Source organism: Pristis pectinata, chromosome 5 (genome assembly GCF_009764475.1).
Source record: "Pristis pectinata isolate sPriPec2 chromosome 5, sPriPec2.1.pri, whole genome shotgun sequence".
Taxonomy (NCBI): Eukaryota; Metazoa; Chordata; class Chondrichthyes; order Rhinopristiformes; family Pristidae; genus Pristis; species Pristis pectinata.
In genome coordinates, this window is record NC_067409.1 from 14,603,659 (window position 1) to 14,628,640 (window position 24,982).

At 44.1% G+C, this 24,982-nt stretch overlaps 1 protein-coding gene across 5 annotated transcripts in view; it reads left to right on the plus strand.

The window, feature by feature from the left end:
- dpp6a (dipeptidyl-peptidase 6a) overlaps positions 1–24,982 on the plus strand; it is a 546,960-nt gene that overhangs the window by 450,092 nt on the left and 71,886 nt on the right. For all 5 annotated transcript variants that reach the window (XM_052015996.1, XM_052015997.1, XM_052015998.1 and 2 more), the window contains 5 exons: positions 872–1,026; positions 1,285–1,382; positions 5,854–5,977; positions 7,227–7,265; positions 22,432–22,539. In XM_052015996.1, the coding sequence (XP_051871956.1) occupies positions 872–1,026; positions 1,285–1,382; positions 5,854–5,977; positions 7,227–7,265; positions 22,432–22,539 (524 nt within the window). The remainder of the gene's footprint in view (positions 1–871; positions 1,027–1,284; positions 1,383–5,853; positions 5,978–7,226; positions 7,266–22,431; positions 22,540–24,982) is intronic.

Below are 24,982 nucleotides of genomic sequence, written 5' to 3' on the forward strand. Positions count from 1 at the left end.
ATTATCGGAGAGATGATTTTCATTAACTTCAGAAATATTTCATCAAATGAATAGTCCTTCAGAGCATCCTTGAAATCATAATCACCACGTAGATGCCACAGCTAAGAAAGCTCACCAGCACCTCTACTTCCTCGGGAGGCTAAAGAAATTTGGCATGTCCCCTTTGACACTCACCAACTTTTATCGATGCACCATGGAAAGCATCCTATCTGGATGCATCACGGCTTGGTACGGCAACTGCTCTGCCCAGGACCACAAGAAACTGCAGAGAGTTGTGGACACAGCCCAGCACATCACGGAAACCAGCCTCCCCTCCTTGGACTCTGTCTATACCTCTCGCTGCCTTGGTGAAGCAGCCAGCGAATCAAAGACCCCACCTACCTGAGTCACTCTCTATTCTCTCCTCTCCCATCAGGCAGAAGATACAGGAGCCTGAGGGCACATACCACCAGGCTCAAGGACAGCTTCTATCCCACTGTGATAAGACTATTGAATGATTCCCTTATACGATGAGATGGACTCTTGACCTCACAATCTACCTTGTTATGACCTTGCACCTTATTATCTACCTGCACTGCACTTCCCTGTAGCTGTGACACTTTACTCTGTATTCTGTTATTGTTTTTACCCTGTACTACCTCAATGCACTCTGTACTACCTCAAAGCACTGTGTAATGAATTGATCTGTATGAACGGTATGCAAGACAAGTTTTTCACTGTACCTCGGTACAAGTGACAATAATAAACCAATTCCAATACCAATAATATAAATACAAGTAAATTCCATTTAGAGTGGATCACCAAATCCTGTTGGGAGGAATGTTACAGAGGCCTCTCTCTTACGGTGGTGTCACTATGTTTACTTTCACAGAGGAGCTCCTGAGAACTAATGTTGCTCACTGGTGGTCTCCAGATGGTGCCCGGCTGGCCTACGCCACAATCAATGACTCAAGGGTCCCCACCATGGAAATCCCAATGTACCTCAACTCCTTGTATCCGACTGGAAGGGTGTACCCTTATCCAAAGGTAAAGGGAAAAACTGCTTGCAGATAAGGGCTGAAGATTTCAAGTTTCCTCCGAACAAAATATGTGGATCAGAATAGAACTGAGTAATGAGCAATTAAATGTCAAAATGCATTGACAGTGTTTCTTTAAGTTGTGGCGAATGTTATCAATTGTTAATTGAAGCATCTGTAAGCAAATGTGTTTTTTACAGACAGTATCTGTTGTTGAAATGATCCTTCATCACTATTATTAAATCCATTCCTTACCATTTCCCTTCAGGCTGGCCAGGAGAATCCGACCGTCTCCCTCTATGTGGTGAATTTAAATGGGCCTACACACACGCGCGAGATGGTCCCACCGGATGACACAAGAATGAAGTAAAAACCCCCTGTCTTTACTTCCCTTCTGCCTCATTGTTCAATCATGTAACCATTTCCTTCTGTGGTATCAGAGGTCGATCTTTAAAGTCTTGGTGGAAAGAAGGAAAAGAAGCAATATAAACTAGAGGGCACATTTCTAAGATGAAGCAGAGAGATGCAGGCATGTATTGGAGGTAGCAAAGCAGGTTGAGAAAATGTTTCAAGATTCTGAGAGGCAGATGTTATTCCAAATCTAGAACCATGGGGCACAGTCTCAGAACAAGGGGGAGTCCATTTAACACAGAAGAGATGAGGAATTTCTTCTCTTTGAGGTTTGGCAATCTTTGGAATTCTCTATCTCAGGAATCATTGAATTTATTGAAAGCCAAGGTAGATTTTCATTTATTGGAAGTCAGGGATTATGGGGAACAGGCAGGAAAGGGGAGTTGAGGCAAAGATCAGACCAACCACGATCTTGTTGAATGGCGGAGCAGGTCTAAGGGATTGGATGGGCTACACCTGTCCTCATTTTGTTTTTTTTTATGTTCTTATGTTCTTGAGAAAACCCACAGGATTCCAAGCTTTCCAAAAAGAGGCAGAGACTATAAGAGAGGTAAGAAAGTCAAAAGAGAGTAGATAGAGAAATCCATTCCCATTGATGGAAGGGTCAAGAGCCAGAGGTCAGAGAATGAAGCTGATTGGCAAAAGCATCATAAGATCACATGAGGAAAAACCTTTATCACATAACGAGTGGTTAGATTAGATTGCACTTCTTGATTCAATCAATGTTCAAAATTTACAAGGAAAGAATTTCTCTTCTCTAATATGAACAAAAATCATTCTATGACACAGTTTTAAAGAATTTCCTCTGCTGTCCTGGGCAATGTTTGTCCCTTTATCAATAACACTTTGAAAAAAATTAACTTGCATTTTGTTATGGTCATGTTGCAGTTTAGAACATAGAAAACTACAGCACAGTACAAGCCCTTCGGCCCATAGTGTTGTGCTGACATTTTGTCCTGCTCTAAGATCTATCTAACCCTTCCCTCCCACATAGCCCCATATTTTTCTATCATTCATGTGTCTATCTAAAAGACTCTTAAATGTCCCTAATGTATCAGCCCCCACAACCTCTGCTGGCAATGCATTCCACGCACCCACCTCTTTCTGTGGGTACCCCTGACATCCCCCTTATACCTTCCTCCAATCACCTTAAAGTTATGTCCCCTTGCGTTAGCCATTGTCACACTGGGAACAAGTCTCTGACTGTCCACTCGATCTATGCCTCTTATCATCTTGTACACCTCTATCAAGTCACCTCTCATCCTCCATCTCTCCAAAGAGAAAAGCCCTAGCTTGCTCAACCTCTCCTCATAAGACATGCTCTCCAAGCCAGGCAACATCCTGGTAAATCTCCCCTGCACCCTCTCTAAAGCTTCCACATCCTTTCTATAATGAGACAACCAGAACTGAACACAATACTCCAAGTGTGGTCTCACCAGAGTTCTGTAGAGCTGCAACATCACCTTGCGGCTCTTGAACTCAATCCCCCAACTAATGAAGGCCAACACTCCATACGCCTTCTTAACAACCCTATAGACCTGTGTGGCAACCTTGAGGGACCTGTGGACATGGACCCCCAGATCCCTCTGTTCCTCCACACTGCTAAGAGTCCTGACATTAACCTTGTATTCTGCGTTTGAATTTGATCTCCCGAAGTGTATCACTTCACACTTATCCGGGTTGAACTCCATCTGCCACTTCTCAGCCCAGCTCTGCATTCTATCAATATCCTGTTGTAATCTACAGCAACCTTCTACATTATCCACAACACCACCAACCTTTGTATCATCAGCAAACTTACTAACCCACCCTTCCACATCCTCATCCAAGCCATTTATAAAGTTTGAGGTCGAATTGGCTCCTGTATTTAGATAGTGTCTTTCTGTTGTCCCTGGATATTTGCATCCAAAAGGATTATTTCAAAGAGTATGGTAGGCAAACAGGGCAGCCAATTTTCACATAGCAAGATCCCACAAACAACAGCAGAAAGTGGAAAGCTTGATGGCATTGGGAAGGTTGAAGGTTGGGCAGAGAACAACGAAACAAAGTGAGAAACATAGGAATAAAAAATAGGAGGAGGGGTACATCATTCAGCCCTTTGAACCCCCTCCACATTCAATATAATCACAGGTGATCATCCACCTCCGTACCTTGCTCCCACCTTCTCCCCATGTCCTTTGACCCCTTTAGCACTAAGCAATATATTTACATGAATGTATTTAAGGAATATATTTAAGAGCAGCGCAGTAGCACAACTGGTAGAGCTGCTGCCTCACAACATCAGAGACCCAGGTTCAATCCCGACCTCAGGTGCTATCTGTGTGGAGTTTGCATGTCCCCCACCGGTGGCCACGTCAGTTGACTTTGGGTGCTCTGGTTTCCTCTCACATCCCAAGTCATGCCAGTTAAGGATAATTAGTTGCTGCCAATTGCCGCTAGTGGGTAGGTGTGTAGTAGAATCTGGGGGGGGGGGGGTTGATGTAAATGTGGAGAGAATGAAAAACAAGATTAGTGTGGGATTAGTGTAACTGGGTGGTTGATGGTCAGCATAGACTCGCCGGGCTGAAGGGCCTGCATCTCTCTCTGACTCCATGACTCGATGGCTTTGTCTCGCCTGCCTTTATGGTGGAGAATTCCACAGGTTCAGCACCCTCTGGATATAGGGCAGGTCAGAGCAGTGCTGGAGAGTGAACCTGGATCATCTACAAATGGAGATGAGTGGGGAGAGTGTCAGTCTCGCTCTTCTGGGGCAGATCAGAAGGTGCCACCAACTGAGCCAAATTCCAACAGGCTGTAATTGGGGAATTGCAGAAATCCATGCTGTTGTAGAGTTGGGGCAAGTTGCTGCGATAGGGAGGGAGAAACTACTGGTTGGGGGTGGGGGAGACTTCAGAGAAGCATAGAATCACAGAAAGCTTACAGCACAGGGAGGCTATTTGGCTCATAGTGTCCACACCGGCTTTCCACCAAAGAAACTCACTGTAGCTTTGCAAATAGTTAACAGTGCAGAAACAGGCCCTTCAGCCCACCATATCTATTGCTATTCCTAGCTACACTAAGGTTGGAAAAACTTGGATTGTTTCCTCTGGAGCATCGGAGGCTGAGGGGAGACTTAACAGAGGTTTAAAAAATTATGAGAGGTATAGATAGAGTAGATAGATAGAGAGAGTCTTTTTCACAGGGTGGAAATGTCAAATACTGGAGGGCATAGGTTTAAGGTGAGAGGGGGAAGTTTGAAGGAGATTTGTGAGGAAGGTTTTGTACAGAGAGAGTGGTTGGTGCCTGGAACACGCTAGATACAATAATGAAGTTCAAGAGGCAATTGGACAGATACATGAACAGGCAGAGAAGAGGGATATGGACCATGTGGAGGCAGATGGGATTAGTGTCCTGTGCCATAGGAATTGTGTCCAACTGCAGCTCCTGACTGGCCTAAACTCACTCAGGAGCTTTAGTGAGGTGGTCATGCCGAAGCTACAGGCAGCAGGTGGTTGGGTGACCACCAGGAATGGTAGAGGGTATAGGATTCCCCTGTGGCCATTCCCCTCAGTGGCAAGTATATCCTTTGGATATTGTTGGGGGGAATGGCCTTTCAGAGGAGAGAAGCAGGGAGAAGGAGGACGGTGGTCTGACGATGAGTGAACCAGGGTGAAACAGAACCAACCTCTTCAGAAACTAAAAGGATGGGAAAGAAAGGGGTGGGGAACGTGTTTGGTGGTGGGACCATGTTAGAGATAGCGATGATAGCAGATAATGATTTGTCAAAGAAACTAGTTTGTAACTACATCCTCAACACACCACGTGCTTTTTCACCTTCAATAAATTGTTTTGATATACACCATAGTAAATATGAAGCCAGTGCAAAACAAATAGGATTTGTTGATAGGGTTGGATGAAGCACTGTGGTGGGCAGTTCATCTGGCACATAAAGTTGGGCATTGGCTAACAGGCCTATCACAGTGTAAACCCTGTGAGGCTTGCTTGTTGGTAGGTTGATTGACCACTGTAGTGTTGCCCCTAGTGTGTAGGTGAGTTCTTGCTGGAATCTTGGGTGGAAGGAGTTGGTAGAAATGTTACAGGGAAAATGAGTGAGAAATAGGATAGCCACCATAGACCTGAAGGGTCAAAATAGCCCCCATCTATGTCGTCAGGGGAGTATGGATGGATCCACAGCCAGGACAGAATACAGCAAATGTGAGAATGATTTGATCAAAAAACAAATGCAAAAAAAAAACTATCGACATTAGATATCTGAGTTAAGAACAGAAACATGCTGGAAATACTCAACAAATGAGGCAGCCCCTGTGGAGAGATAAACACGCAGATCATGCTTCAGTTCAATAACCTTGCATCAGAAAGTTTTCCAATTTTCACGCCAGAGATCGGGTTCCAGTCAATGTCTTGTTCTTTCCTTTTATCTTTGCAGGGAATATTATGTTACCATGGTAACATGGGCCAGCAGCACCAAATTAGCAGTGAACTGGCTGAACAGGCCCCAGAATGTTTCCATCCTGACCTTATGTGAGGCAACAACAGGTATTTGCACAAAGGTAAATGGAGATAAACCTTTCTGATTCCCTGGTACTGAATTTTTAGATAAGGGGCTGCAAGTTAAAAGGACTCAGATGGTCAGAAGAGGACTCCAAAAGATAGGAAAGAGCTCAGATAGACAGGAAGAGGCCTCAGATAGACAGAAGCAGTTTCAGATACTCAGAAGAAGCTTTAGATAGATAAGAAATGTCTCAGACAGACAGGGAAGATCTCAGATCAAACAGGAGAGTCAGATAGATGGAAGAGGATTCAGATAGATAGGAAAGATCTCAGAAAGATAGAAGGGCTTCAGATAGACAAGAGATGACTCAGAGAAGCAGAGCTGGTATCAGACAGAGAGGAGAGGCCTTAGGCAAGAGAGGCTTTAAGCAAACAGAAAAGTTCTCAGATCTTCAGGAGAGGCCTTGTGTGGACAGAAAAGGTCTTTGGTAGGCCGTAGAGGTCTCATTAAAACACAAAAGCCTTTTGGTGGATTGGGGAGGTTTCAGACTGATGGAAGTGCCTCAGATAGACAAGAAAAGTCTCAGGTAGGCAGGTAAGGTCTCAGACAGATGGGGAAGATCTTAGATATGCAGGAAAGGCCTCAGGCAAGCAGATCAAGTCTCAGGTAGACAAGAAAAGACTCAGATAAACACATAAGGTCTCAGGTGGGCAGGAAAGCTAACAAGTTTGAAAAGAAGGTCCTCAATTTCACTCCCATTTATTTTTCAGAGTAAGGTGATCTCAAGCTGTGTGAAAAGTTGCAACTCCACAACCTCTTTTAATTTTCTCTAGGGATGTGGCTGCTGCTGACAAGGCTGTCATCTACCCCTTGAGCACAGCAGCTGATCTCCATTCAGCTTGATCCCAATAAAACAGGCTTTGTGGTAATGAACAGACAATGGGGCAGAGGTTTGTCTGGAAGCTAATTGTGATCAGCTTCCACAATTCAATGTTATTGGATGTGCCTAGCACGACAATCAATGTTTAATTTCTCCCCACCATCTGTATCAGTGATATATAATTGAGGAATAAGTAATGGCTGGGACACCAGAGACAGTCCATTCACTCTATTTCATAGTAACACCATGGGATTATTAGTTAAACCCTGAGAGAGCACATGGACCTCTTGTTCATTATCTCACCTGCAATGATGGCATCTCTGATGGTGTGGCAGTCCCTCAGTACTCTTTTATCTGGAGTGAGATTTAATAAGTGAAGCGTTGTTCTGGTACAGGCACCTCACTCTGACATTACTTAATGTTTCAGAAACATGAGGATGAAAGTGAAAGCTGGCTGTCTAGACAGGTAAGAAATAAGATAAAATAATGGTGCATTTTTCTCTCTCTATTATTTTTTATTCTGCTCCTGGCTAAAATATTCCCAAATGAACTGATTCTGGCTCAGGGTTCTGTAAGTAGCAGGTGAACAATCTTGGTGATTTCTGCTTCACAATGATAGGAAGAGTCCTCCCTTTGACTCCCTTCAGTGTTATCTATAAGTCATGTTTTATCGGACAGAGGCGTTGTATTAAAACGGAGCTCACTGAGACCGGGCTCACCCCCGTCTTACCCTTTCCTGATCCACTATTGTCAGTCCAGATTCCCAATCCGGACAGATCCTGAACGAGGATGCTGTATGTGACAGCAGGGCTTCACGTGAAGTGATGTGATCACGAGATGGGAAAGGGCAGGGCAGAGCAAGTTCAGATACAAAAATTTCAGTACCAGCTAAACCATACCTCCTTGGCTTAGCCAGCTGTCAAATCTGCCAAAATATTGAATGTCTCTGACATTCAGAAACTATTTAAAAGTAATGAAATTTAAACAAATTAAAACCTTTTAATGAAATAAATAAAATTAAAGCATATGAAGACACTGAAGAGCACATTTAAACAACTAACATCAATGAACACAATCAATTCAAAACATTACAAATTACCCAACACCTTGCTCCTTTGCAACCATTCATCTCCATTCAAATAAATAAATGGATCAGGCTCAGTGGGCCAAACTCCCAACCTCCTCATGTGGAGCTCAACTTTGGAATGCAGCCAGGAAATTTCTGGCACAGAAATGGCAAGTTTGAGACTTCCTTGATTCTGGGTGAGGCTTGAACTTGGTTGAAAATACACAGAGAAATGCTAACTGTTCTCCATAAAACTGCTACACAGGAGATTCTGCAGATGCTGGAATCTGGATCAACACACACAAAAATTCAGGCAGCATCTATGGAGAGAAATAAACAGTCAACGTTTTGGGTCAAGGCCCTTCATCAGGACTGGAAAGGAAGAGAGCAGAAGCCAGAATAAGAAGGTGGGGGGAGGGGGAGGAGTACACGCAGGCAAGGGATAGGTTGAGTTCAGGCGATAGATGAAGATTCCTTCTTCTTCAGCCCTTTGCCTCTTCTACCTACCACCTCCCAGCTTCTTGCATCTCCCTCTCCCCCACCCTCCTACCTTCCTCCCTCACCTGATCACCTGCCTGCATGTACTCCTCCCCCCACACCCAATGTGCACCACCTACAAAATGTGCAGCATGCATCATCTACAAAATGTGCAGTGTGCACCATCTACAAAATGTGCAGTGCACCATCTACAAAATGTGCAGTGCACACCAACTACAAAATGTGCAGTGTGCACCATCTACAAAATGTGCAGAGTAGCCTAGCTAGCCTAGATGTGTTCAGTTCTGGTTGCCTCTTTATAGGAAGGACGTGGAAGCTTTAGAGAGGGTGCAGAGGAGATTTACAAGGATGTTGCCTGGAGTGGAGAGCATGTCTTTTGAGGATAGGTTGAGCGAGCTAGGGCTTTTCCCTTTGGAGAGGAGGAGGATGAGAGGTGACTTGATAGAGGTGTACAAGATGATAAGAGGCATCGATCTAGTGGACAGAGACTTTTTCCCTGGGCAACAATGGCTAACGTGAGGGGACATAATTTTAAGGTGACGGGAGGAAGATATAAGGGGGATATCAGGGATAAGTTTTTTACACAGAGAGTGGTGGGTGTGTGGAACACACTGCTGGCAGAGGTTGTGGGGGCCAATACATTAGGGACATTTAAGAGACTCTTAGATAGACACATGAATGATAGAGAAATGGAGGGCTATGTGGGAGGGAAGGGTTAGATAGATCTTAGAGCAGGATAAAATGTCAGCACAACATTGTGAGCCAAAGGGCCTGTACTGTGCTGTAGTGTTCTATGAATATGTTCTATATATGTGGCTGCTGCAGTTGAGTTTCCAAAGAGTAAGCTTGGGACATTGATGGTGGGAAACTCAGTGATGGTAATGCAATTGAATGTCAGGGGTAGATTGTTAGATTCTCCCTTTTTGGAAATGGTCATTGCCCCACACTTTTGTGGCATGAATGTTGCTTGCCACCTATCAGTCCCATAAATGAACATTGTCTAGTTCTTGCTGCCTGCTGGCATGGACTGCCTCATTTGCAATCACCTGACTCCATAGTGGAAGGAAGATCATTGATGACCCATCTGAAGATGGTTGGGTCCCAGACACAGCCATGAAAAATTTCTGCAGTGATGTCCTGGGGCTGGGAGGATTGATCCCCAACACCAACATTCATCTTCCTATGTACAAGGCATGACTCCAACCACTGAAGTATTTCCCATGATCAAAGTGAAAAGGTCAAAAGTTGAGTTTATTGTCATATGCACAAGTACATGTGTGCATAGGTGCAATGAAAAACTTACTTGCAGCAACATCACAGGCACATAGCATCAGATACACAGCAGTCACAAGAAAAACAGAAATTATACACAATTTTTACAAGAACACAATTCAAACAAAAAAACAAAGTTCATTTTAATGCAAAGTGATCAAAGCGGTCATAGTGTTGCTCTGACTTCAGTTTTACCAGCTTCTTGATGCCATACTTGGTCAAGTATATGTTGTTATCAAATGAGGTATGTATTGGGCTCTGCTGTAAAGGTCTCCATTCACTGCTCGCTGGATGTCCTTGCCAAGCCCCAATTCCTGCAGGGAAAGGGTTAGTATGCAGCAAGAAGAGAATAAGAGTGTTAGGGAAGAGTATGAAAGATTTAAGATTGAAACACGCGGTGAAATGCATCTTTTGCGTAGAGTGTTCTGGGGGCAGCCCGCAAGTGTCACCACGCTTCCGGTGCCAACATAGCACGCCCGCAACTTCCTAACTCGTACGTCTTTTGGAATGTGGGAGGAAACCCGAGCACCCGGAGGAAACCCACACAGACTCACGGGGAGAACGTACAAACTCCTTACAGACAGGACCAGCAATACATAACTTCACAATGTCCTTCAGGTACTGTGGCTTCAAAGTGCAATGGTTTTTGTACAGTCAAATACAGCTGCTATTTCAGAATATAAATCCCATGAATGCCAATGATCAGTTATTGTGGAGGGAGAAGGAATAAGCAGAGACCAAGACAGCACATTTTCTCTCCTTTCTCCTCCTGATCTACCAGCTCCCATCATCCTATTTCTTGCCTCCCCCCCGCCCTCTCCATCAGCCCATCATCCACACACTCCCACTGGTTCCCCTCCCCACCTCTCTGCCTTGATTTTTTATGCCCCCTCTTCCTCTCCTATCAGATTCCATCATCTTCAGCCCTTTGTCACTTCTACCTATCACCCCCAGCTTCTGACATCATTCCGCCCTCCCTCACCTGCCTATCACCCCCCCCCCGACCTGGATCCACCTATCACCTGCAAGCTCTTGCTCCCCCCCTCCCCTCCACATTTTCATACTGACTCTCTCCCCTTTTCCTTTCTGGTCCTGATGAAGGGTCTCAACCCAAAACGTCGACTGTCCACTTCCCTCCAGAAATGCTGCCTGACCCACTTTCCTCCTCCTGCACTTTGTGTGCTGCAACACATCAAATAGTTTTATCCCATCTGTATTATCTACCTGAACCATGAGAGCAGGAATACCTTAGATCACTTCTAGTATTGACGTTAGTGATATTGAATTTTTGTTGTGGAATGTAAAATCAAAAGTGTGATACAATGGACAACCATCAGATGTTGACCTGCTTTTACCATCATTAAACAAGCCCTTTTATTGCAAGGACTGTGTGTTGGGAAACAGTTGTTACTGGACTTGCTATCAGAGTCTCGAACATTGATCCAGAGCCATCAGTACAAATCCCACTGCGGCAGCTAAGAAATTTAAATTCCAGCAAGTGTATGACTCTGGAATTTTAAGTAAAAACTGGTCTCTGAAATGTTAACCATGAAATAGCTGGATTGTAGCAGTAATACAGAGACACAAGAGACTGCAGATGCTGGGATCTATGACAAAAAAACGAGCTGCTGGAGGAACTCAGTGGGTGAGGCAGCATCTGTGGAGGCAAAGGGATGGTCAGTTTTTCGGGTCCAGACCTAACAACAAGAAGCTTGTCATGTATATATGGGGCAGGCATGGTAGTGTAGCGGTTAGTGTAACGTTATTACAGTGCCAGTGACTCGGGTTCAATTCCGGCCACTGTCTGTAAGGAGTTTGTATGTTCTCCCGTGTCTGCGTGGGTTTCCTCTGGGTGCTCCGGTTTCCTCCCACAATCCAAAAAGGACATACGGGTTAGGAAGTTGTGGCCATGCTACGTTGGCGCCGGAAGTGTGGTGACACTTGCGGGCTGCACCCAGAACACTCTCCGCAAAAGATGCATTTTACTGTGTGTTTCGATGTACATGTGACTAATAGAGATCTTAATCTTTAATATCAACGATTTGAATGAAAATGTACGTGGCATGATTAGTAAGTTTGCAGATGACATCGAAACTGTGGTGTTATGGACAGTGAAGAAGCTTGTCTGAGGTTACAACAGGATCTAGACCAACTGGGAAAGTGGGCAAAGGATTGGCGGATGGAATTTAACTCAGAGAATTGCAAAGTCATGCATTTTGGGAACTTAAACCAGGGCACGACATACATAGTGAATGGCAGGGTCCCAGGGAGTGTTGTAGAACAGAGAGACCTAGGGGTGCAAGTATGTAGTTCCCTGAAAGTGGCAACACAGTGGTAGATGTGGTGGAAGAGAAGGCAAATTTGATGCTTGCCTTCCTCGGCTGAGACATTGAGTACAAGAGTTACAGTTGTACAAAATATTGGTTAGGCTGCACTTGGAGTAGTGTGTACAGTTCTGGTCACTACACTTCAGGAAAGATGTGACTACTCTGGAGAGGGTGCAGAAAAGATTCATAAGGATGTTGCCTGGATGAGAGGATTTGGGTTATAAGTGGAGGTTGGATAGGCTGGGACTGGTTTCCCTGAGCAAAGAAGGCTGAGAGGTATATAACATTATGAGAGGCAGAGATAGGGTAGCTAGCCAGAGCCTGTTTCCCATGGTTGGGGTGTCTAAGGTTTAAGGTGAGAGGGAGGAGCTTAAAGGGGATCTGAGGGGTAAGCTTTTCACACAAAGAGTACTTGGTATCTAGAATGAGCTGCCAGAGGAGGTGGTGGAGGCAGGAACAGTAACGATGTTTAAGAGGCATCTGGACAGATGTCTGAATGAGCAAGGCATAGAGTCAAGTCAAGTCAAGTTTACGTGTATGTACAAGTGTAATGAAAATCTTACTTGCAGCAGCATCACAGGCATATAGCATTAGATATGGAATTAATGCAGTCAAATGGGATTAGTATAGCTAGGCATGATGGTTGGCACAGAGGCAGTCAGCTGAAGGGCCTGTTTCTGTGCTCTTCAACTCTGTTGCTCTATGACTCTATATCACCAACATTCCACTGAATTCCCACGCTTCTCAGTCTCGCATCTTAGTGGTGAATTTGAATGTTTCCACCTGTTCCATATGCCATGTTCATGCCTATTCACCTGGAACTTGAGGACTTCCCTGTGTCCTCCTCACAGTGCACGCTGCCACTCAGCTTTGCATCAACAAACTTCACTTTGTCCTATCATCCAAACCCTCGAATTCTTCTTGTGGACAGGTGGGGCTTCCAAACTGATTCATGCCACACCTCATCAGTTACAGCCTCCCAATCCAAAATTAACCCCTTTATTCCCGCTTTCCGTCTTTTAACCAATCCTCAATCCATGCCAATGTATTAACCCCATCCCATGAGTTCTTAATTCACTTACTAACTTTTTGAGTGGCACTATAATACACCATTTCTGAAACACATCACATCTACTGGTTCCTCCTTATCTATTCTACTAGTTAAAAAACTCGAACAAATTTGTCAGACGTAATATCCCTTTCATGAATCCATGTTGTGTCATCCCAAGCCTGTGTTCCCTGTATGACTTCCTTAGTAATAGATTCCAGCCATTTCCCTGCAACTGAAGGCAGGCTAACTGGTTTGTATTTCCCCATTCTTCCCTTCCTCCTTTCTTAAACATTTTCTAGCTGACGCTCTCTGTGAACTATTCTAGAATCAGTGAAATTTTGGACCACGACAACCAGTGTATCCACAATCCCCACTGATGATGAAATACGCATCATCAGCTCCTGTGGACCCATTGGCTTTCAGTCCTATTAGATTATTGTCACTAATTCCAATTCTTTCTGCTCCTCATTCACTCTATACCTGGATATGTTCACTATTTACAGGAGTATTTGTCTCCTTCTCAGTGAAGACAAAATTTTGCATAAGTTCTTCACTGTTTATTTATTCCCCAATATAATTTTTGTGGCAATTTATCTAAAAGATCCATTTGTCTGTTGCTAATATTTTCACTTTTACAGCTCCATGGAAGCTTTTATGATCTGTTTTTTATGAAATTTAATGTAAAGCTTCAAGGGCATAAAGGCCATAGACAACAATCTAATAAAAGTATTGAGTGTTCCCATAAATTTGAGTTGAGGGTGAAGGATTAGTCCTGTCAGTGCTTTGGATGGGAGTATTCAGTATTTAGGATCTCAAATTAATTTAACCAAACCTCAGCGATGGAGACAAAGGCACAATTAATCCACTTAAATAAATGAAGCAGCACCACTCCCATTCTTTTGTAGGCACATTTTGCTAAGTCTTTGGACAGTAATAAATAATTCTTAATTTCAAATTAAGAGATCAGGGAGGTCAGTCTTGGAGAGATGAGAGAAGCACTTGGAGTATTGTGCGCATTTCTGGTCGCCCCATTTTGTAAATTGGTAAATTGGTTTATTATTGTCACATGTACCGAGGTACAGTGGAAAACTTTGTTTTGCATGCTGTTCATACAGATCATTTCATCGCTTCAGTACGTCGAGGTAGTACAATGAAAAAGCAATAACGGAATGCACAATAAAGTGTTACAGTTACAGAGGAAGTCCAGTGCAGGCAGACAGTAAGGTGTAAGGCCATAATGAGGTAGATTGTGAGGTCAAGAGTCCTTCCTATCTTATTAGGAGACCATTCTGTAGTCTTCTAACAACATGATAGAAGCTGTCCTTGAGCCTGGATTTCAGGAAGGATGTCAAGGCTTTGGAAGGGGTGCAGGGGAGATTTACCAGGATGCTACCTGGATTGGAAGATATGAGCTATGAGGAGAGGTTGGACAAACTTGGGTTGTTTTCTCTGGAGCATCAGAGGCTGAGGGGAGATCTGATAGAAGTTTATAAAATTATGAGAGGCATAGATAGGGTGGACAATCAGAATCTTTTTCGCAGGGTAGAAATGTCACGTACTAGACGACATGCATTTGAGAGAGGGAAAGTTTAAAGAGAGGTGTGGGGCAAGTTTTTTTACACAGGTAGTGCTAGGTACCTGGAACAGGCTGCTAAGTGGAAACAGATACAATAGTGGTGTTTAAGAGGCTGTTAGACACATCAATATGCAGGGAATGGAGGGATATGTTCTATGTTCTATAAGCTGGAGTTGTTCTCTTGGCAGGAATAATAGTTAAGGTTATGATTAATTCCATATTCCCTTACAACATAGATGGCAGCCAGTCAGCCCACCGAGTGTAAACCAGCTCACGGAACAATCCCTTCCACCCACTAATTCCCCCTGTAACCTATACCCCCCCCCCATTCCTATTATCTCCCCTCCCTGCCCACCAAGATTCTACCAGGGGCAATTTGCAGTGGCCAATTAACCAACCAACCCACATGGTCACGGGGAGGATGTGCAAACTCCACACAGACAGCACCGGAGGTTGGGATTGAACCCGCGTCACTGGAACGGTGAGGCAGCAGGTCTACCAACTGCATCAATATTGCTTCCCCCAGTTAGGTTAAAGCAACAATTGTCAATGTTTTGGATCAAAACCATGCATCAGGATCAGGTCGACATTTCCTTTCATCCCACAGATACTGCTCAACCCGTTGAGTTCCTCCAGCATTTTGTTTGTTGTACCAGTTTAAATTACTCAAGGGTCCAATAACTGCTTTGGGTCCTGAAAGTGATATTTAAGACACACAATGGCTCCCATTGACTTCAGGGGAACCAACTCGCATAGGCAGCTTACAATGCACATATACAACAACATGGTAAATGTAACGGTGACTCAGGGCGAGTTTCCACCTCCAAAAGCCTTGAGTGCCTCAGTGGCTACCCACAAGGGCAAAGGTGAGTAGGCTCTCCTGGGCAAGGCTACACCAGGGGACATCATTTTGGAAAAACTACCTCAATAGACCTGCCAAATTTCTGAGTGACTGTTGTAAAGACTTGGCCATAGGCTGACAAAGTGATCCTGACAAGAAATTAAACAGAAAAGGGAAAGCTGTAGGAAAATTTAAATGTACGGCAATATGGAATGATTGATCAGAAGAAGAATTGTATTATTATAGAGACACAAATGCTGACTTGACATTGTTAAAGAGACAAAACTGAAGGCAGAATCCTTTATTACAGTCACAGTGCATTGTCAAAGCCTGGTTTAAGAAATAATGTGGATCTAGCATAAAAAGGGATAGTGTAATAAAACCTTTGAAACGTTTGTGCCTATGAGATGCCTTCAGAGCCCTTTGATTTATTTGTGATGGCAGCTCAATCACTATTTTATTCTCCTGTAAGGATTTATTAAACATCCCATAGTGGGCTATCAGTCAAAGCTTACAGATAAAGCTGGTTTTAACTGTAACTCATGCTAATTAGTAACTGAGCTCTAAAGATGAAAGTCAATTTCTTCAGAGTCAATTGGAACTTCCTTTCTTGATAAACTTTGATACTTTCACTAATGAAAGCTCAACTGAGTTGATAGTGGGATGAAAAGAACTTAGAAGAAAGTAACCTGAAGGTCACTAGTTCAAACTCAATGCCAGTATGCACGTGCATACATCCGTATGAGTGTGTGCATCTGTTTGTGTTTACGTGTGTGTCTGCATGTGTGTGTCTGTATGCATGTATGAATGCATCCATGTGTGTGTGTGTTTGCATTCAGGTGTCTGTGTGTGTCACAGAGTTATAATGCATGGAAACAGGCCACTCAGCCCATTATATCCACACCAACCAATGGACACCCATCTGTAATAAATCCCATCTTCCAGCACCTGACCCCTAATCTTCTATGCCTGGGTGGTTCAAGTGCTTGTCTAGACTCTTCTTAAAAGGGCTATCAGTGACTACTTCTACCTCTGTCAGGCACTCTTCCGGGTACTCACCACTCTTTGGGTGAAAAAGATCCCCCTCAAGATCCCCTCTAAATTTCTTCCCCCTTGCCCTAAATCGAAGTCCTCCAATTTTATCTACTTCTGATATGGGGAAAAGTTTCCTGCAGTCTACCCTATCTATACCCCTCATAATTTTATATCCCTCAGTTATATCTCCTCTTAACACCTTCCGCTTTGGGGAAAACAGATCCAGCCTCTCCAGTCTCTCCTCAAAACTGAAACATTCCATCCCTGGCAACAGCTGGTTAATGTGTTCTGCACCCCCTCCAGCGTTATCACGTCCTTCCTGCAGTGTGGTGACCACAGTTGCATGCAGTACGCCAAATGAGGTCTGACCAATGTTTCATAAAGTTGGAGCATAACCTCCCTGCTCTTATATTCAATGTCCCAACTAATGAAGGCTAGTAGCCCATATGCCTTATTAACCACATTATCTATCCATGCTGCCACCTTCAAGGGTCTTTGGACTTGTGCTCCAAGGTCCTTCTGTTCCTCAATACTCCCTAGGACCTTATCATTCATGGTGTGTGACCCAGCCTCCCAAAAATGCATCACATTACATCACATTTATTTATCAAATCATTCAGTGTAATAAACTGCTAGAAAGCCACAAAGAAACAAAACCTGATGGATCACCTGGAATCGACTGAGGCATATTCCCCCACTCAAACATCACTATCAAACCAGGGGATCAATCCTGGTTCAATGAAGAACGAAGGTAGGCTGCCAGAAGCAGCACCAGCTGTCCCTCAGAGTGAGGGATCAACCTGGTGAAGCTACAAGACAGGACTACCTGCACGCCAAACAACATAAACAGCACGCAATAGACAAAGCTAAATAATCCCACAACCAATGGATCAGATCGAAGCTCTGCAGGCCTGCCACATGCAGTTGTGAATGGTGGTGGACAATTAAAAAACTCACCGGAGGAGCACGCTCCACAAATATCCCCATTCTCAAAGACGGAGGCGTTCAGCTCATCAGTGCAAAAGAGAAAGCTGAAGCATTTGCAAGAATCTTCAGCCAGAAGTACTGAGCAGATGATCCATCTCGTCCTCCTCCAAAGGTCCCCAACATGACAGATGCCAGTCTTCAGCCAATTCGATTCATTCCACGTGATAAGAAACTGCTAAAGGCATTAGATACAGCAAAGGCAACAGGCCCTGACTATATTTTGGCAATAGTACTGAAGATTTGCACTCCAGAACTTGCCATGCCCTTGGCCAAACTGTTCCAGTACAGCTACAACGCTGGCACCTACCCAACAATGTGGAAAATTGCTCAGATAGGTCCCATCCACAAGAAGCAGGATAAATCCAATTATGGCCCAATTAGTCTACCCTCGATCAATAGCAAAATGATGGAAGGGATAATTGATAGTGCTGTCAAGCAGCACTTGCATAGCAACAACCAACTCACAGAAACTCAGTTCGGCCTCTGCAAAAGTTACTCAGATCCTGACCTCATTATAGCCTTGGTCCAAACATGGACAAAAGAGCTGAACTGCAGAGGTGAAGTGAGGTAAATGTCCTTGACATCAAGGCAGCATTTGATCGCTTTTGGCATCAAGGAGCTAAACTGGAGTCAATGGAAATCAGGGAGAAAACTGTTCATGGTTGGAATCAAACCTAGAACGAAGGAAGATGGTTGTGGTAGTTGGAGGTCAATCATCTCAGCCGCCGGATATCTCTGCAGAAGTTCCTCAGGGTAGTGTCCTAGGCCCAACCATCTTCAGCTGCTTCATCAATGACCTTCCTTCATTTGTAAGTAGGTTGTTCGCTGATGATTGCACAATGTTCAGCACCATTTGCAACTCCTCAGGTAATGAAACAGGTAAACAACCAAATGTAGCAAGACCTGGACAATATCCAGGCTTGGGCTGATAAGTGGTAAGTAACATCTGTGCCACATGTGCCAGGCATTGATGATGTCCAAGAGAAAATCCAGCTATCACCCCCTGATATTCAATGGCATTATCTTCACTGAATTCCCCCACTGTCAATATTCTGGGGATTACCATTGACCAGAAACTGAACTGGAGCAGCCATATACACAATGTGGCTACAAGAGCTGGTCAGAGGCTGGGAATCCTGCAGCAAGTAACTCACCTCCTCACTCCCCAAAGCCTGTCCGCCATCGACAAGGCTCAAGTCAGGAGTGAAGCCAAGTCAGGAATACTCTCCACTTGCCTGGATGAGTGCAGATTCAACAGCACTCAAGAAGCTCAACACCATACAGGGCATAGCAGCCCACTTGATTGGCTCCCCATCCACAACCATTTATTCATTCCACCACCGATGCACAGTAGTTTGTACCAACGACAGGATGCACTGCAGCAACTCACCAAGGCTCCTTGGACAAAACCTTCCAAACCCACAACCTCTACCAGCTAGAAGGACAAGAGTAGCAAAAGCATGGGAACACCACCACCAGGAAGTTGCCCTCCAAGCCACACACTGACTTGGATATATATCGCGGTTCCTTCACCATCGCTGGGTCAAAATCCTGGAACTCCCTCCCTAACAGCATTGTGGGTATACCCACACCTCAGGAACTGCTGCGATTCAAGAAGGCAGCTCACCGCCACCTTCTCAAGGGCAACTAGGGATGGGCAATTAAATGCTGGCTCAGCCTGCAAAGCCCACATCCCTTGACTGAATATTTAAAGATAATAAATTCCACCAACCATTTCTTGGCCCATTTCACCAACGCATCGAAATCATTCTAGGGGCAAAGACTGCCCTCCACACTATCAACTCCACCAATCTTAGTGTCACCTGTATGTGTTTGTGTGTTGGTGAATGTGTGTATGTGTGTGTGAGTGTGCCTGTGTGCGTGAGTGCTTGATTGCATCCATGTGTGTGTGCATTGCTTGTGTGCAAGTGTGTGTGTGTGTGTGTGTGTGTGTGTGTGTGTGTGTGTGTGTGTGTGTGTGTGTGTGCGCGCGCACATGCGCGCACATTCAGGTTCTATATTGTGTGTGTATTCAGGTTTTGTATGTGTGTTTGTGTGCAGGTGTGTGTGTGTTTGTGTGTGTATGTGTTTGTGCATTCAGGTTTTGTATTGCGTGTGTATGTTTGTGTCTCTGTGTGTGAGTATCTATTTGTGTGGGTGAGTATGTGTGTGAATCTGCACATGTTAATGCATCTGTGGGTGTGTGTGCGTGTGTGTGTGTGTATATATGTGTGTGTGCGTGTGTGCGCGCGTGTGTGTGGGTGTGTGGAGTAAGATCCACTATAAAATTTGAGTTACTACCATGTTACAAAGGGGGGCAGAATTGTAATAATGGACCATTTCATATCTTCCAGTGATCAATATTTAATAAAAGGAAGAGAAATAGAGATTTTCTTAAAAATTATTACAGGTCCTCCTCAGATCACCAATGCCTGACTTATGTACAGCCAGTACATATGAATGAGTGTTTAGGAGACCGGTGGGATGGATTTACTGTCTGCTGCGGTGATTCAGGCATCTTCTCCTACCTGGGAACTCGGTTCATGGTTGCATTTCTGACTTGCAAACTGTTTGGGTTATGAACAGTTCCCAGAGAAGGAAACCTGGGGACGACCTATACCAAAGTTGATGGTGTGAGACAGTATCCACCATGAGCACTACGTTTCAAATCCCATCAGCCGACACTCCACCCTAGACAACTATGGGTTTTTTTGTCCAGAAATGGCAGACAGGTTGACTTGTGGGCAATATGAGAGTCCTGGCCAAAGTTGTGTGTGTCTCAGGGCACTCAGCGACGCAGTTGAAATAGAACATTTGAGGAGCCTGCCTTCCTCCCAATCCATTATGCCCCCAGAATAAACAAAAAGAAAGAAGAGCTTTCACAGAAGCCAGGATTTTTTCAAGTTCCTGGAATCACATTTTTTCTCTCTACAGGCTCATTATATTCCTGAGTCATTCTTTTAGGACGTAGAACATTACAGCACGGTACAGGCCCTTCGACCCACAATGTTGTGCCGACATTTTATCCTGCTCTAAGATCTATCTAACCCTTCCCTCCCACACAGCCCTCCATTTCTCTATCATTCATGTGGCTATCTAAGAATTTCTTAAAAGTCCCTAATGTATCTGCCCCCACAACCTCTGCCAGCAGTGCGTTCCATGCACCCACCACTCTCTGTGTAAAAAAACTTACCTCTGATATCCCTCTTATACTTTCTTCCAATCACCTTAAAATTATGCCCCCTCATGTTATTCATTTTCACCCAGGGGAAAATGTCTCTGACTGTCCACTCAATCTATGCCTCTTATCATCTTGTACACCTCTATCAAGTCACCTCTCATCCCCCTTCTCTCCAAAGAGAAAAGGCCTAGCTCATTCAACCTATCCTCATAAGACATGCTCTCCAATCCAGGCAGCAACCTGGTAAATCTCCTCTGCACCCTCTCTAAAGCTTCCACATCCTTCCTATAATGAGGCGACCAGAACTGAACACAATACTCCAAGTGTGGTCTAACCAGAGCTTTGCCTTCTCTCCCTCTTTGCCAGTCCTTCCAAACTGCAAATGCTTTCCTCCTTAGCACAATCTATAAAGCTGTAAACACCCAAGTTTGGCACCAGCTTCCAAACACTCAAAATTTTTAAAACTTTAAGCTTTATTTATACAGCATGGTAACAGGCCCTTCCAGCCCAATGAGCCCACGCCACCCAATTACGCCCACGTTAACCTACTAACCCGTATGTCTTTGGAATGTGGGAGGAAACTAGAGCACCCGGAGGAAACCCACACAGTCACAGGGAGAACATACAAACTCCTTACAGACAGCGGCAGGAATTGAACTCCGATTGCTGGCGCTGTAATAGCATTATGCTGACTGCTACGCTACCGTGTATTCCCCTATTGCTTGCATTCATTCTAGTAACTTGCATTGTTGATCTTCGTAAAATAAAGCAAATTTCAGAGGAGTTAGTGACAATGCTTGGAACGGCTAGAGTGAAGGTAATTGAGTTAAGCCTGGTGACCACCACTGCCAAAAGTGACTGAAACTGATTATCTTCCACTCACTGCATTCTTCTGGTGAAACAACCCTGCTTTTTATTGGGAGGAGTTGATGCAGTTTCTGTTCACTCTGCTTTTAAGACAGACACTGTTTACTGACTAAATTGACTTTGCTGGAATAACGTTAATTAAGTTCTAAGTTCCGCCCCATCTGCAACTCATGGGCTGACAATAAGTACACTGATTAAAGAATTAATTTCCCTCCAAACCCAATTCATAAGATCATTTGGTCAGCAGAGCCCAACTTTTAGTTGCTGCATCAAAGTTTCCAGTTCAACGCAATAGCATAGGTCTGGATTTCGTACACTAGAGTAGCTCTTCTCACAGCTACCATCGGGCAGGAGGTACAGAAGCCTGAAGTCCCACACCACCAGGCTCAAGAACGGCTACTTCCCTCCAACCATTCAGTTCTCGAACCAACCTGCACAATCCTAATCACTACCTCAGTGTAGCAACACAGTGACCAGTTTACACTACAATGGACTTTGTTTTTTTTTGTCCTAATTGTGTGCTTTCTTATACAATTTTGTATAATTTATGTTTATGTTTTTCTTGAGAGTGTTGTATCTCTAATGCTATGTGCCTGCAATGCTGCTGCAAGTAAGTTGTTCATTGTACCTGCGCAGACATGTACTTGTGCATCTGACAATAAATTCGACTTTGACTTTGACTTTGAAAACTAATAGAGTAGAAGAGGAGCTGTAGCTCACTATTGTCCAGTTTATACTGTTACCTAAAGTCAAGATCTACCCCATTGTCTGCATGTCGGTCTCATTAAGCAATGGGCTTCCTCCCCATTATCTTGAAATGTTCATGTTGCCTAACTGCTGAAATAACTCTTCTGATCATTGTAAGTCCACTCTCTATTGTGTGTCCACGTGTGTCTCAGCTCTAACAAGTCAATGTTTTCACTGATCACAGAATGAAGCCCCTTTGTTCTCCAAAGATGGAAGGAAGTTTTTTTTCATCCGCCCCAATCCACAGGGAGGCCGAGGAAAGTTCTACCACATCGCGATGTCATCTGCTCAAGTAAGTACCTCAAAGAGGAGCCAAGATCCAAGGTTTCATTTCTGAGTCGGTATCAGAAGAACAGTTTTATGCTTGGTGATTAGAGCTTCATTTCAATTGTGTGACAAATCTAAAAGGACAGGTCAGATCGATTTCTTCCACTTTTATTGTTCTTGTGCTTATTAACATTTTGCTAACGTTTCACTATTGGTCTCTCAAGATATAAGAGAATACAGGAGGCCCAGACAGGGGAAACAAGAAGGACCCGTTCCCTCAGTGGAGAGATCAGTGACAAGAGAGCATCAATGCAAGTTAATTGGTAGAAGGGTTAGATCGGAGGGGAGGAAAAACTATTTCACTCAGTGAGTGCCGGGAGTTCACAACTCACTGCCTGAAAGGGTGGTGGAGACACATTTAAAATGCACGTAGGTGAGTACTTGAAGAGCTGTGATCTGTCAGGCCACAGACCAAGTGCAGACCCATTGAGTACTGGAGTTGGGAAGTCATGTTGCAGTTATGTAAGATGTTGGTGAGGCCTCACTTGGAGTATTGTGTACAGTTTTGGTTGCCCTGTTATAGGAAAGATGTTACTAAACTAGAGAGAATGCAGGAAAGATTTACCAGGATGTTGCCTGGATTTGGGGGCCTGAGTTATAGGGAGTTGTTGTGTAAACTAGGATCTTATTCTCTGGAACGTAGCAGATTGATGAATGACCTGATAGTATATAAAATCATGAGGGGCATAGACGGGGTGAAAACACACAGTCTTTTTCCCAGGGAGGGGGTGCTAAAAATAAGAGGACATAGGTTTAAGATCAGAGGCAAGAGATTTAAAAGGGACATCGGGGCATCTTCTTCACGCAAAGGGTGGTACGTATTTGGAATGAGCTGCCAGAAATAGTGGTTGCAGCAGGCAGATTAGCAACCTTTAAAAGCCATCTCAATAAGTACACGGATAGGTGAGGTTTAGGGGGCTATGGGCCAAATGCAGGCAGATGGGACTAGCTCACTGGGCAACACATTTGGCATGGACGAGTTGGGCCGAAGGGCCTGTTTCCCTGCTGTATGATTCTATGACTCGAAGAAAGTGCGAGTAACCTAAAATTAGTTCTTGACTGGCTTAGACAAAAAGAGCTGAATGGCCTCCTTCTGCACTGTGATTCAGGAATGTAAATATTTTAGAACTGTAACCATGCAATTAGATATTATTGGCTACATAATCTGGAAAGATAGCCAGCCAAAATTGCTCCTCCAGAGATTGTATGTGAAAATGTGAAATTTGAAAACCCACAGCAGTCACCTGAACTTCCTGCCATATAAATGATTCAGCCGAGGCCTGAGGCTTAAGACATGGGCATTGTAATGGAGCACAGTGATACGGCATGTACAGTCCAACCCCAGTATGCAGTGTTTGTGGATGAGAAGCTGGCCATACAGTCAAGTTCAAGTTTATTGTCATGGGCATACATACCCAGGGTATAAATGCCATGAAAATTAGCTTCTTGCAGCAGCAGCACAGCACATGACAAACATGACAAACACAAGCCAAACATGGCGGCATGGTAGCGTAGTGGTTAGCGCGACGCTATTACAGCGCCATCGATCGGGGTTCGATTCCTGTCACTGTCTGTAAGGAGTTTGTACGTTCTCCCATGTCTGCATGGGTTTCCTCCGGGTTCTCCGGTTTCCTCCCACATTGCAAAGATGTACGGGTAGGTTAGTTTGGGTTTAAAATGGGCGGCGCGGACTCGTTGGACCGGAAGGGCCTGTTACCACGCTGTAAATAAAATTTAAAATTTAAAAAAATATATAAATTTAAATGAACATAAATTATACATAAGTTACACAACAAAATAAACATAACGACATTGGTGCAAGTTGAGAGAGAGAAATGAGAAACATAGTCCGAGACACAAGAGATTCTGCAGATGCTGGAATCTGGAGCAACACACACAAAATGCTGCAGGAACTCAGCAGGTCAGGCAACATCTATGGAGGGAAATAAACAGTCGATGTTTCAGGTCGAGACCCTTCATCAGGGTCATCAAACATAGTCCAAGGTTGTGTTAGGATTTTTTAGGTCAGTTCAAGAACCCGATGGCAGTGGGGAAGAAGCTGTTGTTGAACCTTGAGGTGTGGGTCTTCAGGCTCCTGTACCTCCTGCCGGATGGCAGCAATGAGAAGAGAGCACAGCCTGGACAGTGGGGGTCTCTGATGATGGATGTCACCTTCCTGAGACATGCTCCCTGAGTTTTCTATCTAAATCCGTGTAATGAAACATTGTACAGAATCCCAGTATGGTCTACGCTGGGAGAGATTGAAGCAGTTAATATACTCACGGAAAATTTTGCTGTATCCTACTTCAACACATTAAACAGCTTATATAAGATTAGCTGCGGTTTTAAAATGCCCCTTTAATTAAGATAAGATAAGATATCTTTATTAGTCACATGTACATCGAAAC